Here is a 17580-nt window from a genome sequence, read left to right on the forward strand (position 1 = left end):
CCAAAGATGCTCAATCTGCTGCAAAGCTGGGACTAGAACCAAGTGTTCCCACCCCCAGCCCAGACTCCAGGCCCGCCCTGCCATCCTCAGCGGGTCCTGGCCCCAGACCCGCAGGGGCTCACCCTCAGCCGAGGTGCGGGGTTTGAGTCTCAGGGAGGCCCGGAAGCGGGTGCGGTCGTTGAAGCTCCAGCTCTTCTGCACCTTGGTGGGACTGCTGGCCTCACCCACCTGCTCACTACTCGGGGAAGTGGGCATCGGCGGAGGTGCCAGGTGCTGCTTGGAGGGGCCCGTCCGCCGCTGGGAGCTGCCCATGCGGATGCGGTCTTTGATGCCCATCCGGCTGCTGGCAGGGCAGGTCAGGTCGGGGAGAGAGTCAAGTTAGCTGCAGCTGGGGGTAGGTGTGAGTGGGGACACAGCTGACTTGGGACTTGGGGGCAGCTACTGGGGCTGACTCTCCTCCAAGCGGAGACTTCCTAGGATGGAACATGGGTGTGGTAAGGGGGGCCCTGACTCCTATGAGAAGCCAATCCAGGATCAGTCTGAACAACTCCACTCCCCACCCCCACCCCCAACCCCCACCCATCATTGCCCGGACAGATAAGGGTGCACAGGAGACAGATGTCAGAGTGGAAAGAGTGGCAGAAACCCAAGAAGGGAGTCAGAGACAGACAGTGGACTGGGAGCTGGGCCTGGCCCAGCCGGGGGGCGGGGGGTGGAGGCAAGAGACCCCTCTGGGGACAGACAAGGTGCTGAGGGATGGAGAAGCTCACCTGGCCAAGCACACTGAGTTAGGCCCCCAGCTCCTCTCTGTGCACGTGGGCCGGCTGTGTGGAATTGAGGGTGTGTGCGTGTACGTGTGTAGTGTCTGTGCTTGTATGCACACAGGTGCCAGTGTGTGTACCTATGTTCCTCCTTTGCCCACCGCTGGAGCTATCTGACCTCACCTGGTCAGGTCAGGGCCTTAGGACCTGGTACAGTTGTATAGGCAGTGCACTGCAAAATTCCAAAGGTCTCCATCATTCAGATTTCTGTGTGAATGAAATCACAGCCTGGAGGTGTGCAGTGTCCTGGCCTGCTGGGGGTCTTAGCCCTGTGGGTCTAGCTGCTGGGCCCACACGTATGCCCAGGCCATGCCGGTGGGCCCCACCCCCAAACCAGTGAAGGTCTGTAAGCTGTTCTTCTCTGTCCACCCAGACTGACATCCTGCCCACACGACCTCCCACTGCCTCCTGAGCCTGCAGTTCAACAGCACCTACACGTCTATGTACACGTGAAGACACGTGTATACATCTGTGTATGCCCTTAGACTCCCCTTCCCACACCCAAACTCCTCACCTATCCTCCAAATCTTGGAAGGAGACAGGTGAGGGGAGGCCTCAGGTGCCCCAGGACAGGCCCAGCGTACCCAGTGCCTGCTAGAGTAACTCTGTCCAAGAGGTTCAAGGACCGTGTTATCGCTGTCCGAATGGGACCTGTGCAAACGTCCCCATCCAGAGGCCTCCTGGTGGTGTCAACGCCACCACCCTGCATGTTTGCCACTTGAAAGGCCCCCTTCAGACAGCTTTGGGGCCCTTGTATCTCGAATGTCCGGGGCCCCAGCTCAGGAGAACACCAGCCAGTCTTGGGGGAATTCTGATGCAGACAGGGAGCAGGGATCAGGGTGGGACACTGTGTCACTGGGTCTCAGAGACTTTCAGATCAAGGGTTGAGCAGGAGACAGATTCTAGTTTCAGAGCTGAGTGGGGACCGGGGTCCTCCATGCCCGGGCATAGGGGATGGAGTATACAGAGCAAGGTGCTGAGGGGAGGGAGGCCCTGGAAGGTGCTATTGGGAAGGCAGCTGGGATGTATGTAGGGCCATCCTTAGGAGTAGGGACCTCTGCCCGGAGGGGAGAGGTAATAGGACAAGGATGGGGGCCCTGAGGATATCAGAAGGGAAGGATGGGGTGGCTCCCTGCAATCCATCATGCTGTTGGCTGGCCCAGGATTTCCTCAGCACATACCAAAGATTCCAACTGAAGTTTGAGGTTGGCTCTCCCAAACTTTCCTCTGCAGAGCAGTTCCTTCAGGCTCTTCTCATGCTGGCAAGCACCCACCACCCCACCCAGTCCGTGCAACCACCCCGTCTGTCCTCTGCTCCTTCAAGGGGCAGAAGAAGAGAGAGGGGCAGAGAAGGCCCTGACAGTCAGCCAAGGGCCCAGAAGTCTGGACCTCTGTGCCTGGCACATCACTCCAGTGCTGTTCTGGGGAAAGGGGCTGACCTCCCTGTCATGAGAAGTGTGTGAGCCATTCTGAGCTTGCGCTCAGTAGGACTCATGAAGGAAGGGGTGTGGGCACTTGCCCTAGAGGTCTTGAAAGGTCTCTCTCCAGCTCTGATTCTGTGATGGTTGAAGGAGCTTCTAGCCTGACTTGTGGGACTCTGTAACTTTCCAGCCAGCCAGAGACCCTGGGCTCCTTTGCAGTATAAGAAGGTGCTGTTTTCCCAGCAGTGGCCCTGGATTCCAGCTCCTTGGGCAGGGCCCAGAAAATGGCTCATGTCAGTCTCTCTGGAGCCTAAAAGCTCAAAGAAAATGGAAAGGAACCTGGCACACAGTGGACATCAGAAGAGCACACAAGGTCCAGGCCGACTGCCTGAGCCTTTTCGGCTCTCAGCCACGTTGGGTGGCGGGTTCCAGTTACCACCCCTATTTTACAGATATGGAAGGGGGTGCCTAAGCTTCCAAGGTCACAGAGCTTCTCTGCATGGAACAAGGACTGGAACCCAGTTTTCTGTGACTTCAGAAGCTGTGTTCTTTCTCTGGGAGGAGCCAACAGGAGAGGGTCTCTGGCAGTAATTCTCAGCTGGGGGTTATTTTGCTCACTAGCGGACATTTTGCTTTTGAACTGTGGTGTTGGAGAAGACTCTTGAGAGTCCCTTGGACTGCAAGGAGATCCAACTGGTCCATTCTAAAGGAGATCAGTCCTGGGTGTTCTTTGGAAGGACTGATGCTGAAGCTGAAGCTCCAATACTTTCGCCACCTGATGCGAAGAGCTGACTCATTGGAAAAGACTCTGATGCTGGGAGGGATTGGGGGCAGGAGGAGAAGGGGACGATAGAGGCTGAGATGGCTGGATGGCATCACCGACTCGATGGACGTGAGTTTGAGTGCACTCCACGAGTTGGTGATGGACAGGGAGGCCTGGCGTGCTGCAATTCATGGGGTCGCAAAGAGTCGGACACAACTGAGTGACTGAACTGAACTGAGGGGACATTTGGCTGGAGACATTTTTGGTTGTCTCCCTGAGGCAGGGAGGGAGGTGCTCCTAGCATCTAGGTAGAGGCCAAGGATGCTGAACAATGCATGGGACAGCCTCGAACAATAAGGAATTTTCTGGCCCAAAACATCAGTGGTGCCAGTGATTTCAGCACCATTGGTGGCTGGAGGACAGGTGTGTGAATTTAACTGGGGCATCCCTGTAAGAGAGGGCAAGCTCAAGGCACATGCTGCCTTCTGACTGCTTGGCTGGACCCAACCCCTGTGCTCACTTCCACAGGGATTTCTTTAAGTAGTCCATCTGCCTGCCAAACACCAGGCTTACAGAGGGTCTGAGGCAGCCTACCTGTTCTGATGCTGAATATAGCCTCTCTCTTCGAGACTGTGGAAACAGCCCTGGCCTTGCCCTTCCTGCCCATCACACCCACAGAGCCCAAGGAATCTTGCAAAGGGGGACAGCTGACCCAGAGTTTCCTCGGCTTTACCCCCCAACGTGTTCCCTCCAGCAGTGGTTTCCAAGCGCATACCATAACAGTAAATCACGTGAGGCCAACATTTATCTGGCACTTCCTCTGAGCCAGGCACAGTTTGCGTGGAAACAGATCCTGGTATCACCCTCATTTTACATCTGAGGAAGTGGAGGCACAGAAGGCTTGCACCCAAGGCCCCCAGCCAGATTCAGAACGGAGCCACATTTCTAAGAAACTCTGCTTCTGGGTCGAGCAGCGAGCAGCGAGGAGCTCTGTCCCCCTCTCCTCCTCCCGCCCCAGCCCCCTCCCCCGCCTCAATCCACAAGGCTGCCAAGGCACTTTGGGATGCGCAGGACTCTTAAGCCCCAGCTGCCAGGCAGTGCCAACAGAATGAGGTTCTCACAGGGCTTCTGTGACCCAGCTTTAGCTCCCGACCTCCACGACGGGCTGCAACAGCCAAGCTCTCTCACCTCCTCCCCTTGGTGTTCGCCACCCTCTGCTTCCTCCTTGAGTTGTGTTGCTCACACCACATGGCAGTTACTCCTTGCAACTCTCTTGGCACCATGTTTTATTCATCACTATGTTCCTAGTGCAGAGCCTGGCACAGGGCAGGTACCAAGGAATGTAGTGGTGAGGCGGCTAAAGAACTGGGCTCTGGAGTTGGTGAAGGAGGCACCAACCCCAGCCCCTTCGGGCATCTGCTAGGACCTCAGTGGGCAGTATGAAGCCAGGAAGCTAAAGGCCTGGAAAAAGTCAGAGTGGGAAGGACCCTCTGAGAGCCTCTAGTTCAATCTGCCCATTCCACAGATAGGAAACTGAGGTCCACAGAAGGAAAGCAATCTGGCCAAGATTACACGAGGCTGGGGTGGGGGAGCATCAGCAGCAGAGCCAGAACTCATCCCAAGGCTCCTGTAGGTGTCCCTCCTGACAGACTGGGGACCAAGCCCAGGTCCCCAGACCTGGCAGAAGCATCCCCAGGAAGGCGAGGGGCTCATCAGGGCCCCAAGGCAGACGGCAGGCGGCAGGCACATGCACCTTGTCCTTGGCCCATCCTGTCTCCCTCTCCAGCCCCAGAACTGGGTGGGGCAAGGAGAAGCGGGACAGGAGGAGCAGGCGAGGGGGTACCTCGGTCTCCAGCTGGCGTGGATCCGAAAGAAACTCCGTTTATTACTAAACATCTGGCTGGAAAGTGGAGAACAAGACACAACAGAGGTTAGTGGGAAGGAGGCAGGTGGGCGGAGCATGGGGAGCTGCCAGGATGGGGCCAGCCTCCTGTGGCTGGTAGGAGAGAAGGACCCCCCCGACTCAAATCATCCTCTAGCCCACATGCCTAGAAGGCAGAGGTTCTCCAGCTTTGCATAAGGATCTCATGGGGAGCATGTTAAATATGCAGAATTCCATGCCTCTTTTCTAGAGATGCTCATTCCGTGGCTTGGGGAGAGGTCCAGGTATCTCTGCATGATGAACAGATGTCCCATGGGATGCCGACACAGAAAGTTGGGGACCATGCTCTGAAAACCACTGTCTTAGCGTCTCATCGCAAAACCCACAGAGAGAGGTGCTGGCTCTGGCACAGCCACCCCTCAGGAAGTCCTTGTCATCCTGGGAACATGCTCAGCCTGGATCCATCCACAAGCACCACTAAGGCTGTGGCCAACCAGGTGTGTGTGTGTGTGTGTGTGTGTGTTTAGGGGGTAGAGTCTTGGGCACCCAGCCCACAGGGCCCAGACAGCCAAGATTAAGGATCTGGCCATTTGGTCTGCTGCCTGATCTCCTAGGGGGCTTCCCAGGTGGTGCTAGTGGTAAAGAACCCACCTGCCAATAGAGGAGACATAAGAGATGTGGGTTCGATCCCTAGGTCAGGAAGATTCTCCTGGGGGCAGGCATGGCAACCCACTCCAATATTCTTGCCTGGAGAATCCCATGGACAGAGGAGCCTAGCGGGCTATAGTCCATGGGGTTGCAAAGAGTTGGGCACGACTGAAGTGACTTAGCACACACACACTAATCTCCTAGAAGTCACTGTTTGGCCCCCTGGGGTCTGGGGAATAAGGAGTACTCCACCACCATCACCAGGAGCCCCAGCCACACAGACACTGCAGGGCAGACACGCACAGGCTGGGAGTTAGTGATGGCCGAGCCCTCAGTGGTCATCTGTTCCTAGGCCTTGTGGGGCTCAGAGACCCAAAGCAGCTGTGGGAGGTGGTACAGATGCTGGGGTCCAGGATAATCTCCATTTCCGGTACCTTCCTACTCAGGCAAAGTGAGACCAGAGTGAACTGAAGCTGCAAAGAGCCCTGGCTCAGTCTGTGGGCAGGGTTGCTCAAATGCCAAAACTTCTGAGCTTCTGCCTGTCTGCTGTGGTTGGGTCGGGGCAAGGATAACACTGTGGGACATTCAGATAGTGACAGACAATATTCATGGGCTGCACCGTGGACCCTGGTCCAGGGACCTCCAGCCTGGCCTGGCCAATCACACGTCCCCTCCTCCCAGAGACCTAGAGGGGTCTCCCTCTTCACTCACTTCTTATTCAGCCCCTGGCCAGAACTGCCCTCACTGAGACCGGGAAAGGAATTCTGCTCCCTGCAATCTCTGCACCAGAACCCCCTCTTCCCTGTTCCCTGAGCCTTTTCAGCCCAGAAATCCAGATCAGCCCCTGAGCAGCCTTCACACTGCTAATTTTCTGCCCAGAACCCTGAGGCTCAGAGTGGCTTGATGACTTTCTCAAGGACACACAGCACCAAGCAGCAGAGGCTTTCATAGCGTCTCCTTCTGATCCCCAAGTAGTTCACCTCTGTTCCCCTCCCTTGTTCTGAGCCTGGGGCTCAGAATCACACCTGAGGCTCAAGGCCCAAATGTCCACCTGACTGATTCAGGGGTGAATGCAAAGATGAAATAAAACAAACCAATGGGCAGAGGACAGGGGATGATGACGAGAGCGGGTGGGGATTGAACCCTTGGCCTCAAAGCTATACCTCTGTGGGAATAGTCACTTTCCCATATACAGTGAGTTAGTGGGCTTCCCTTATCCAAGTATGCCTGAAATTCCACTATTTATGAACATTTATGTGGGGGTAAGCATTGTTCTTTCTTTGTTCTTTTAAGATGCAAAAGCTCCAGGAGAGGCAGGTCAAGGGGAGAGAGATTGGCAGGACAGCAAAATGTCCTTCCGTAAGAAAGAAAGGCATTGTGGGAGAATCCCAGGAGGAGGCTCTGGGATTAGCAAAGCTGTGGATGAGGCTTGCACAAGACAAGAGCATTAGTCACTGGTTGAGTTTACATAGGCCCTTCAGCAGTTCTCAGTCACAGAGCTCTCTTTCCAGCTGGCATCTCCTTCCCAAGAGGCGAGTTCAGTGTCAAGCCCCTTCTCGAGGAACATGCTGGGGAGGTGGGGCCCCAGCCCTCACACCCCGGGACGGTGCCCACGATTACCTGAGCCGTAAGCACCTGTGGCCAGCGGCCTCCTCCTCTCTCCAGCTTCCCGGGAGGGATGGGGGTGCAGGGATGGAAGAGTGAGGGGGACGTGGAAACAGAGAAAGAAAGAGGACAATGGAATGAATGGAGGAGGTGATGGGAAAGGATGGTGTGGACATCTCCCCGACTCAGGCCCCTGGAGTCCCAGGTGAAAAACGGTGAGTCAACTCTGGCCTTTCCAGAGAGACCGTCAGTCTGTACCTGTCAGGCCATCTGATGACAACTGCCCAGGCCTCCTGAAAAGGCCTGGGAGTCCCCAGCACAGGCCCAGACACCCACACAGTGGCTGGAGACAGGTCCAAGAGAGGATGAGACAGAGAATGGAAGAGGAGGAGGAGAAGCAAGAGGAGGTGGCAGCCCCGGGGGGCCCCTACCTTTCCCCAGGGCAGAAGGAGGCGCTGCCCGGCCGGTGGCAGGTGGCAACGGGCGGGTAACGGGAGGGCGCTCCGTCGGGTACCGGCGCCCGCCGTACCTCCAGGGGCCGTAGGCCCCCGTTGCGGGCCCGTTGCACGTGCTCAAACAAGAGGGCCAGCTCTCTGCAGGAGAGGGCGCCGTCAGCGGCAGGCAGGGCCCTGGCACCGCCCCCCACCTGAGGACCCTGAGCTCCCGATGGATTCCCCCTGGGCCCAGCCTGTCTGGAGATGCTCAGCGAACACACCAGGCCCGCATAGGCAGGGGTGGGAACGGGAGAGTAGCCTTCCCCTCTCCTTCTCTCTTCTTAGCTCCTGGGAAACCCTCAAGGATGCCCGGTATGATTGTGCTGGATGGGCACCGCTAGGGGGCACCCTCCCAAGGGGGAAGGCCGAGACCTCAAATCCACCTCATTCTCTGCTCAGCAAGCGGAGTGCCTGCACGCGGAGCCGTGCCCACCTGGAGGCCAGCAGCAGCCCTGAAATCCTGCCCTCCAGATCTGACTGGAGTTTAGGGGAAACTGAGGCTGAGGAGGGAGATTTGATAGGCAGCCCACTTCCTTCTGCAGCCCTCATGCTGGGTTCTCCGAGACTAGATTGAGGGCTCAGCTTCTTTTGAACTCTCCAGGCCATCTCCTGTTTCTCTAACCCAAGAAATAGATCTTGCCTCTCTTTGCCATCCCATTGCATGGATGAGGAAACTGAGGTCCAGGGAGCAGAAGGACCAGTGGACCCAGAATTGCCCAACCAAGCTCTGACTCTCTTCCCAGAGGACCCAAGACCATCACCCCCAAATCATTCCTTCCCATCACACACATATTTCTAACAAACTAGCCCCTGCCCTACTTCCCAGGGCCTGGCCTTGAGTCCTGAGGACTGCTTCTAGAAAGAAGGGCTCTTTCTATTAATAATCTAACCACCATCCCTGTCTTTGGGGTGGGCGCTTGCCTCTGCCAGGTGGAGAGGTGGGGGAGCCAGTGTGATTCTGGGAGGCCCCCTTCCCAGCCCCTTCTCTCCTGCCCCTCCCCTGGGAAGCCCCCTAAGGCTGAGGAAGCACGGAGGGGGCAGCCAGGTGCAGGGGTGAGTGGGATCACGCAACAGCTGCTCTGCGAGAACTAATGAGGTGAAAAAGGCAGCCGCAGAAACGCTGAACACTGCAGCCTGGCCCCACCTCCCTCGCAGCCCTCGGTGCTGAGCCGCTCTCCAAGGTCTTCATTCCCGCCCCAGGGTGTGGCCAGGCACCTGGCCACATGAACCTTGGAGATGCTATTAATGACCTCCTGTGTGGAGCCACCCCATGCAGTCTTACCCCAGCTTGGGCCAGTGGGGTGAACCCACTTCTGGGCCCTAAGGCTGCTGCTGCCTGGTACAGTAAGAGCAGGCATGTGTGGGGTGTTGGGGTGGGTGTTAGTACCTAACTCTGGCACATACATTCTTGCCCACACCACAGTGTCTCTATCCACTCCAAGGGCTAACGCTGACCCCAACTCAGACTGAGGGGAGCGAGCTGGCTGGGCTCTGCCCCAAGGGACAGCTGCTCTGGGGGAGCTTGTAGACTGCCAGGACCAGGGCTCAGCCCTGAGTCCAATGTCCCCGTCTTCCCTGGCAGAACAGAGTGGGACAGAGGATCCTCCAGGCTCTGGATTACACAGGTTCTGCAGAGCCAGCCCCAGAGGCCCCCGTGGGAGCCATCACCCCCTTCCCAGCCTCCAGGACTGTGTCCCAGCCATCTGTCCTCAGGGGCATTACTGCCAGCCACCCACCTCCCTGCCCCCCACGGGAGGGCCTACCTGAAGGACGGGAGGAGGCTATCGTAGTAGTACCAGGTGGCCGTCAGGTAGGCCCGGCTCGCATCGGTGGAGTAGAGGCGCCATGCCGCCTGGTAGTGTGGGAGGAAGCGGAAGGAGGTGGTGGGGGACCCGGCATTGGAGAGGCCTCTCAGCCCCCCAAAGAACCCAGGCCTCAGGCCAGTTGAAGGGTACTCAGAACCAGAGGCTTGTTCCAACTCCACAGCCACCAGCAAGGCCAGAAGGAGGCCTGAGGAGAAAAGACTCCCAAGGTGACATGCAGTCAGCCTCAGAGCCAGAGGCCTTGGACTGTGCTGGGGTTTTGCCATCAGGCAGAAGTGGGTTTCCAATTCCAGCTTTGCCACCTACTTGGGTGGACGATTAAATAAAGCTGCAGAGCCTTAAGTTTCTCATCTGTGAAATGGACACAGTACGACTTGCCTAACAGGGTGGTGGGGGCCTCCCACATGGCGCTCATGGTAAAGAACCCACCTGCCAATGCAGGAGACATAAGAGGTCAGAAAGATCCCCTGGAGGAGGGCATGGCTACCCACTCCAGTATTTTTGCCTGGAGAATCCCCATGGACAGAGAAGCCTGGCAGGCTACAGTCCACAGGGTCTCAAAGAGTTGGACATGACAGAAGAGACTTAGCATGCATGCAACAAGGCTGTGAGGACTAAACGGGGAAATGTTCGTTAAATGCCAAGCACAGTGCATGGCACGTAGTAGGCACTTAATACCAAGTTTCCCTGTTAACCACTCTTGTTATGTCTAGTTCCCACAGCTGATATATATTTATTCATTGTGTATTTGATTAATGTATTTCTCTCTCCTTAGTTTGTAAGCTGTGTCTTGGTCAGCACTGTATCCTCTGGCACATGGTGGGTGCTCTGCAATGTCTGGGGAATGAATACTGACTAAATGAATTATTACTACTAAAAATAACCCTACCCCATTCTTCCCAGATGCCTGCCACTGCCCATGGGATTGAGGAGGGGAGGAAAGTACATCAACTACCAGCCCCTTAGCAGCCATGACGTTGCTGGGTCTCCTCTGCAGCAACAGGGATGAGGGTCAGACAAAAGGAAGGACTATCCCTCTCCCCCCAGGTAAAGAGAAGAGCCAGTAGGGACTTGGGGTGAGTGGGGTGATCAACAACAACAGGTGCTGGGCAGGAGGAAGCAAAACTGGATCCTTCTTAAATGCCTCTTGTCTTTAAGGGCCAGCCCACTGCTGACCTCACTGGCCAGGCACCCTCCTAGGACAGGAATATTTTTACTTCCTGCTTGCCTAGTCCCTTGGATTGGGCTGGGGAGCAGCTGCCAAAGCTGTCTCATTAATTATGGGCACCACAATACCAGCTGTCTCTCGGCACAGCCAGTGCCAGCCACCTGCCCCTACAATGCCCCTTGGAAGGCCAGTTCCCAGGGGACAGCAGCCATTCTGCCCCAAGGGATGCTGAGAAGGCAAAGTTGGGCTGGTGGCTGGAGACAGCAGAGATGGCGGGGCGGGGGGGGTTGCACCCTGGGGAAGAGAGATAAGGGGATGCTAAGCCAGACCTGAGCTGAGGGGGTCAGAGCAGGAGAGGTGAGCTGTGCCAGTGTTCCTGGAACTATTGGTTTGGCCAAAAAGTTCGTTTGGGTTTTTCTGCACCATTGGCTGGAAACCCCAAATGAACTTTTTGGCCAGCCCGATATTTCTCGCAGGAGTTTCTCTTGCACAAGACTGTTACAGAGTCCCCAAAATTCAGAGCACTTGCCTCAGCCCATGTCCCTCGGGAATGCCTCAGACAGTGGGGGAAACAACCCACATACTCCTGCTTTTTTCCTACCCCTCTGGGTGTTCCTTCTCTGCCTCCTTGACTGGCTCAGCTCTGCCCTCCCAGTCACTAAATGCTCAGGTTCCTTAAAGCTCAGCTTTAAGGAAAGAAACCATCTTTTCTTCTTTTCTCTGCCTGCTGGGCAAGCACCTCCATGCCCAGGGCTTCATTACCGTCTGCACACAAGGCCTAGCACATTACTCACCAGAGCTGCACACCACTACATCAGCTGCCTCTTCCACAGCCCCACCCACCCACCCAGGGCTCAGAGGCTCTGCAGACTCTTCACGTTCCAGCCAAACTCACTCTTCATGCCCCAAGTCTAGTCAGCCTTTAGTGAGGAGGGGCATCAACCCTCCAGTCAGGCAAGCCAGAAACTAGAAGTCACCCTGACATCTCCCTCTCCCTCACTCCTGATGCCACTAATTTCACCTCCTAAATATGCAGAATCTGCCCATTTCTTTCCATCTCATCTGTTGCTACCCTAGTCCAAGTCACCTGCCGCCCCATCTCACCCAGACCATTGCTGGAGTCTCTTCTCTGGTCTCTCCACTCACACAGCTCACCCTCCAATCCACTCAATACTTTTCAAAACACAGATTTGATCATTAACACCCCTTCCTCCTGCTTCATACCTGTCAATGGATCCTCACTGTTCTTAGGAAAATGTTAAATTTCTCTCTCTGACCTCAGATCTGGGCCTCATCCACTGAGCCAAACCCTTCCACTGTACACTCCTACTTGAGCTTTCTGTTCCAGCCTCACTAGATTCTTTCCCGTTCATCAAACACACCTTGCTCCCTTTTACCACAGGACCTTTGCACATGCCATTCCCTTACCTCAAAGGCTCCCTCCTTCACCTCCTCACCTAGCTAACTACCCATCCTCCAGCTCTCTGCTCAAGTGTCAGTTTCCCAGGGCAGTTTCCCTTTGAGGTCAGATCAGGCCAAGCCCCAGCTAAATGCTCTTCAAAGAACCATTTCTTTCCTTCAAGGTGTTTTCTTGGTTTCAGTTATAACATTCATTTGTGGAGATGCTGGTGGGATGAATTAAGGTGTTGGGAGTAGAACAGGCTTCCTGATGACTGCACCGCTGATGGGTGGCAGGACTGGGTCTCCCCCTGGGGCCTAGGATCTCTTGTCCAGTCTCTACTCCACTTCAGGCCGTGCAGAGCTGGGGCTGCAGCTGGGCAGTGGGCCAGCTCTGGCTAGCCATGAACTGGGCATGCAGAAGAGGGAGAAGTTTCTGACAATCTTGGCCAGCCTCCTAGCTCTGTCCTTAACCTGGCATGTGGCTCCAGAAAATTCTCTCTGAGTGGAGTCATAGTTGTGAAGTGGTACACAAGGGTCAGCATACAGATCTGACACACCAGTTCAGTTCAGGGGCTTCCTGGGGCCCCTGTACCTGGATGAGGTTGGCTGCTGGCATCCTCCGCTTCTCAAAGTGCTTCTGTCGGTGCTGCTCCTGCACCTTCAGGGCAAAGCCAGAGCCGAGGATGCCCTAGGGCAATAGGCATGGTTGGAGGTGGGACGGCCAAAGGCTTTAAAGGTACCCCTACTGCTGCCCATCTGAGGTGTCTCCCCCACCCATGCAAATGCTGGACAGGGGCTTAGCAGGCTCTCTCCCCAGGACCCCCTCCCCTAGGCTGGGCCATCCTAAGTGAAAGGGGACTCACAGCAGGCAAGGCAAAGAAGGAGATGCCCAGTAAGGCGAAGCCAGCAGCCAGGACCCTGCCCAGCCACGTGTGTGGTGTCTTGTCACCATAACCGATGGTTGTCAGTGTAATCTGGGGACACAAACAAATTACCTGCAGGGCTGGTCAGGGGGTCCACCCACAGGAGATTCCTGGGGCACAGGGAGGTGGGAGCCTGATCATGAGGGGGGCCTCCATGGTTGCCCACAGGAACTGGTCATTAGGACTTGTCACAGGGCCTGGTTCCTAGTCAATAGATTCTCCCCCTCCCCCTTGCTGATGGGGAGAGGGGTAGAGGTCACAAGGGCTTGATGTAGAGAATTAGATGGGGGCACAAGCTGGTCCACTGGGGGAAGCTGAGGGACAACACAAGGGCTGGTCACGGGATTTGGGGTCACAATGATCAGGCCAGGGAGGGTCCCAGGGAGAAGCGCGGCCCTGCACAGACCCTCACGCACCGTCCCCCACCAGAGCGAGTCGGCGTAGGAGGAGAAGTCGGAGTTGGCGTCCTTCTCGGCCAGATACACCAGGAAGGAGGCGAAGATGAGCACCAAGAACCCAATGTACCAGGCGGTGATCAGCTCCTGTGGGGGCAGCAAAGGATGAGACCACCCACCCGGCACAGGTGGGGAGGTTGACGGCTCCCAGAATGGCCTATGGGAGGTGTTCGGAACGGGGTAAGAGTACCCACCTCTCGGAAGTCCCTGGTGGCCGCTCTGCCGGCCTTTGTTTCTCAGTAACTCCCTTCCAGGAGACCCTGCCCGCCTTTCGGGCACAGCCAGGGCCTCACAGAACCTCAGAGCACGCCCCGCCCCGGCCCTGCCCTTGACCCTCCAGCTTCCAGGCTCAGCTCTTCGCCCACCTTGCACTGCCCCCCACTTTCAGGCTTCCATCCGACCCCACATCCGGTCCCACCGCAGCTCCACCCCCAGACCCCACTCCAGGTCACCACTTCGCTATTAAGCGTAGACCTCTAAACCCAAAAGCTTCTGCCCCTCAGGCCCCGCCTCCTGGCCTGGTCCCGAACGCCCCCTGACCCCGCCCCTGCCCGGCCCCCCCCCCAGCCTCGGTGGGCTCGCTGGCGCTGGATTCCTTCAATTCAGTTCAGTTCAGTCGCGCTGGGTCCCTGCTGCGCTAAGTCGCTTCAGTCGTGTCTGACTCTTTGCGACCCCATAGACGGCAGCTTACCAGGCTCCCCCGTCCCTGGGATTCTCCAGGCAAGAATACTGGAGTGGGTTGCCATTTCCTTCTCCAATTCATGAAAGTGAAAAGTGAAAGTGAAGTCGCTCAGTCGTGTCCGACTCTTAGCGACCCCATGGATTGCGGCCCACCAGGCTCCTCGGTTCATCACCCCTAAATCCCCAACTCCGCCCCCGGCTCCGCCAGGCCCCGCCCCCTACCGCTCCAGCTCCGCCCCGGGCACGCCCCTCTCCCTCACCCCTCCATCCCCGCCTGGCCTCACCTTGCTGTGCGCGTAGACGACCGAGCCCAGCAGCTTCCAGGTGCCGCCGCGGCGGTCCATGCGTACCATGCGCAGGATCTGCAGGAAGCGCATGCTGCGCAGCGCGGACGTGGCAAAGATGTTGCCCTGCGTGCCCGCGGCGATGACGGCCACCGAGGCCACGAACACGATGAAGTCTGCAGAGGCGGGGAGTGGGGCGAGGTCACGGCCAGCGCCAGAAAGCCCACCTACCCCGTGCCTGGACCCAAGGCTGGGGGTGGGGGGTGGGGGTTGTTCCTGGGGCCCGAGGGGGCGCCTGGGAAGGTCCGTTGAGTCTGTGTCACTAGCCAGGGTCCTGGGGTCAGGGTGTCAACCCTACGGTTTGGGGTCAAAGATCAGGTGCAGGAGGGATAGGACCATTACCGATGACACAGAAGGGTTTTCTGGCAAAACGGAAGCGGCCCTGCCATCCTCGGTAGCGGCAGCAGCATCCAGCAGACCAGACGCGGATGATGTACTCCAGACCAAACACCACGATCATCACGAATTCCTGTGGGACCAGGGGCCTGAGTTCTGGTCCCCACTATTCAGGCCCCGGGCCTAGATTACACAGCACCCAGCCCGGAGTCCCTGAGTTAGGGATGTTAGAATTTCCTCAGCCTGTCTCTCCTGGAGGTTCATTCGCCTGGATGGACCTGGGGAGGCTTCCGGAAGGCAAGTGGCTTCTTCCATGTCTTCCAGAGAGACTGAAAGCTCAAGTCTGTCCCCTGTTGCTGCGCCCATGAACTGTCTGAGTTTTTCTGCTCCTCATCCTCCCCTCCCCCTCCCAGCCATCTCAGCCTCTGTAACCCTGACCAGGTGACACAAAGGGTGTTTTTCGGTCACAGTGCCCCTCTGAAGTGCTTCTGTTTAGGGGTTAAAACCAGATCCCATAGGGGTGGTATTAGCAGCTTTGATCCTGAGGAGTGGGCCTCCTCTCCCCTTCTCTGGGCCCATCATAAGCCCTAGTATAGAGACAGGAGCTCTCCCAACACCTGCTTTAAAGCAGGGGAGCCCTGTGGGCTTTTATGGCAACCCATAAAGCCCTCTGGGCTTTTATGAAGCCCAGAGAAGTACAGCCACCATGTCAGGGAACACAGCACAGACAGCCACTCTCTGAGATATGCTATGTGAAGCCTCACTTGACCTTCACCCTCAGCCCAGAGGTGCTACCCACACACAACCTCCCTCAGACCCAGACTCCAGCACTCACTAAGATGAGGAGAAACTCGTTGGCAAATTCCTGGTGCTCCTGGATAGTGGACAGCACAGACAGCACCAGGCAGCTGAAGACCAGCAAAAATCTACAATAGCAGCATGAAGGAGAGGGTTAGATGCTGGATGGACAGGGCAGCTGAGGAGCCTCTGGCAAGGGGTTGCAGAGGAGGAGAAGGAGGAAGAAGGGAAGAAGGAAGAAGAGGAGGGGGAGGAATAGAAAGGGGAGAGGAGGGAAGAATTACTGGGGAGTAATCTGGAAAGTGGACTAAGAATCAGAGTTCCCTGGAGTTGTGGCTCTGTGCTGCACCTCAAAGGGAAAAGCCTCCGAGCTCCAGGTGGCTGGGCTCACAGAAAACTTACAATCCTCTCAATTGCCCCTGATGCCACCCACAGCTCCCAGAGGTGGACACTGAGCTGTGGCGGGCAGGTCTGTCTGGGCTGGCCGAGAGAGGAACCCAGGAACCCCCCTTCCTTATTAAGCATAGCTTCATCTGCAGAATGAAGACAACTGCTTCTGCCTTTGCGGGTTCTTATGAAATTAAATACTGAGACAGCTATGGAAGGAAAGGGCATCGGGGAAGACAGATAGGGAAGGGAGGATGCAGAGGGGGAGAGGGTGTTGGGAGGGCAATCGGGCATCAGGGGGCCATGCCATCGAGGCCTGGAACTCCCCACAGGGCAGTGGGAAGCTACTGAGTGGCCCAGAACCAGACATTTAGAAATGGAAGGAACTTTAGAATCCAGCTCATCTGATTCATGATGAGCTCACGAATTAACCTCAATTGCACACATGAGGAAACTGAGGCTCAGAGTGGGAAAGGGAGTCACCCAAGGTCACCAGGATATCCAGGACAGAGATGAGATGATAGTCAGAGTTCCTAACTTCCCAGTGGATAGGAAGAGGGGAAAGGACAGAGGAGTGAATATGTGAGGGAAGATAGGATGTGGGGGCACAGGCTGCAGGTGCAGCAAAGGGCAACGAGGCTGGTCTCCCGGAAGCACTCCTCCTTTTGATGGGGGTGTCACACCTGGAAGAGACTCCTGAGGGAATGTGTTTCTCTGGAACGCATTGACCCACAGCCTGCCCGAAATGCTCCCAGAGTGCCCCGACCTGGGACTGCTGCCACTGCACTCTGCCTGAAACGCCTCACCATCAGAGCCTGAGGAAACGCTCCCCTCGAGCTCCCCTCACCCCAATGCTCCTGCTGGGGGAGCCCCCATTCCACCATCAGCTCAGAACACCCCCTCCCTGTGCTTGCCTCCCAATCACTGTCTGCGTGTGTGCGTGTAAAGTCACTTCAGTCGTGTCTGACTCTTTGCAACCCCATGGACTGTAGCCTGCCAGGCTCCTCTGTCCATGGGATTCTCCAGGCAAGAATACAGAGTGGGTTGCCGTGCCCTCCTTCAGGGGATCTTCCCAACCCGGGGATCGAACCCACGTCTCTTATGTCTCCTGCACTGGCAGGCAGGTTCTTCACCACTAGCGCCAGCTGGGAAGCCCCAGGTCACAGTCAACAGCATTTTATTTGTGTTCCTGTTTCATCAGCGTTTGCCTGCAATGAAGGAGACCAGGGTTCGAAATCTGGGTCGGGAAGATCCCCTGGAGAAGGAAATGGCAACCCACTCCAGTACTCTTGCCTGAAAAATTCCCTGGGTGGAGGAGCCTGGTAGGCTATGGTCCACGGGGTCGCAAAGAGTCAGACACGCCTGAGTGACTTCACTTTACTTTTTCATCACAGCAGGAGCGTGGGCTCCGAGTCAGAGACTCAGGTTCAAATTCCAGTCCTACAGTGTGTGACCCTGAGAAAGTCACCTTTTCTGAGGCAGTCTCATCATCTGTGAAGTCAGGGCAGATGGGGTGGGGTGCAGAGACATAGGAAGGGCAGGGCTCCACCTGGCCCACTTACCCCTCCCTGGACAGGGCTCCCAGCCTGCTCGGAGGGCGGGGACAGAGCCTCAGCCCAGCACCCACCCG

General features: G+C 56.7%; 1 protein-coding gene across 2 annotated transcripts in view; it reads right to left on the reverse strand.

The window, feature by feature from the left end:
• KCNQ4 (potassium voltage-gated channel subfamily Q member 4) overlaps positions 1-17580 on the reverse strand; it is a 58766-nt gene that overhangs the window by 12044 nt on the left and 29142 nt on the right. The window contains exons 2-10 of one of the 2 annotated variants that reach the window (XM_027537659.1): positions 15601-15691; positions 14772-14898; positions 14370-14545; positions 13366-13491; positions 12890-13000; positions 12619-12714; positions 9398-9486; positions 7156-7200; positions 123-343 (exon numbers count right to left, since the gene is read on the reverse strand). In XM_027537659.1, coding sequence (XP_027393460.1) covers positions 123-343; positions 7156-7200; positions 9398-9486; positions 12619-12714; positions 12890-13000; positions 13366-13491; positions 14370-14545; positions 14772-14898; positions 15601-15691 — 1082 coding nt within the window. Of the gene's footprint in view, positions 1-122; positions 344-7155; positions 7201-7571; positions 7734-9397; positions 9487-12618; positions 12715-12889; positions 13001-13365; positions 13492-14369; positions 14546-14771; positions 14899-15600; positions 15692-17580 lie in introns of both variants that reach the window. The other variant, XM_027537658.1, reaches the window with a different exon arrangement.

Source organism: Bos indicus x Bos taurus, chromosome 3, assembly GCF_003369695.1.
Source record: "Bos indicus x Bos taurus breed Angus x Brahman F1 hybrid chromosome 3, Bos_hybrid_MaternalHap_v2.0, whole genome shotgun sequence".
NCBI lineage: Eukaryota > Metazoa > Chordata > Mammalia > Artiodactyla > Bovidae > Bos > Bos indicus x Bos taurus.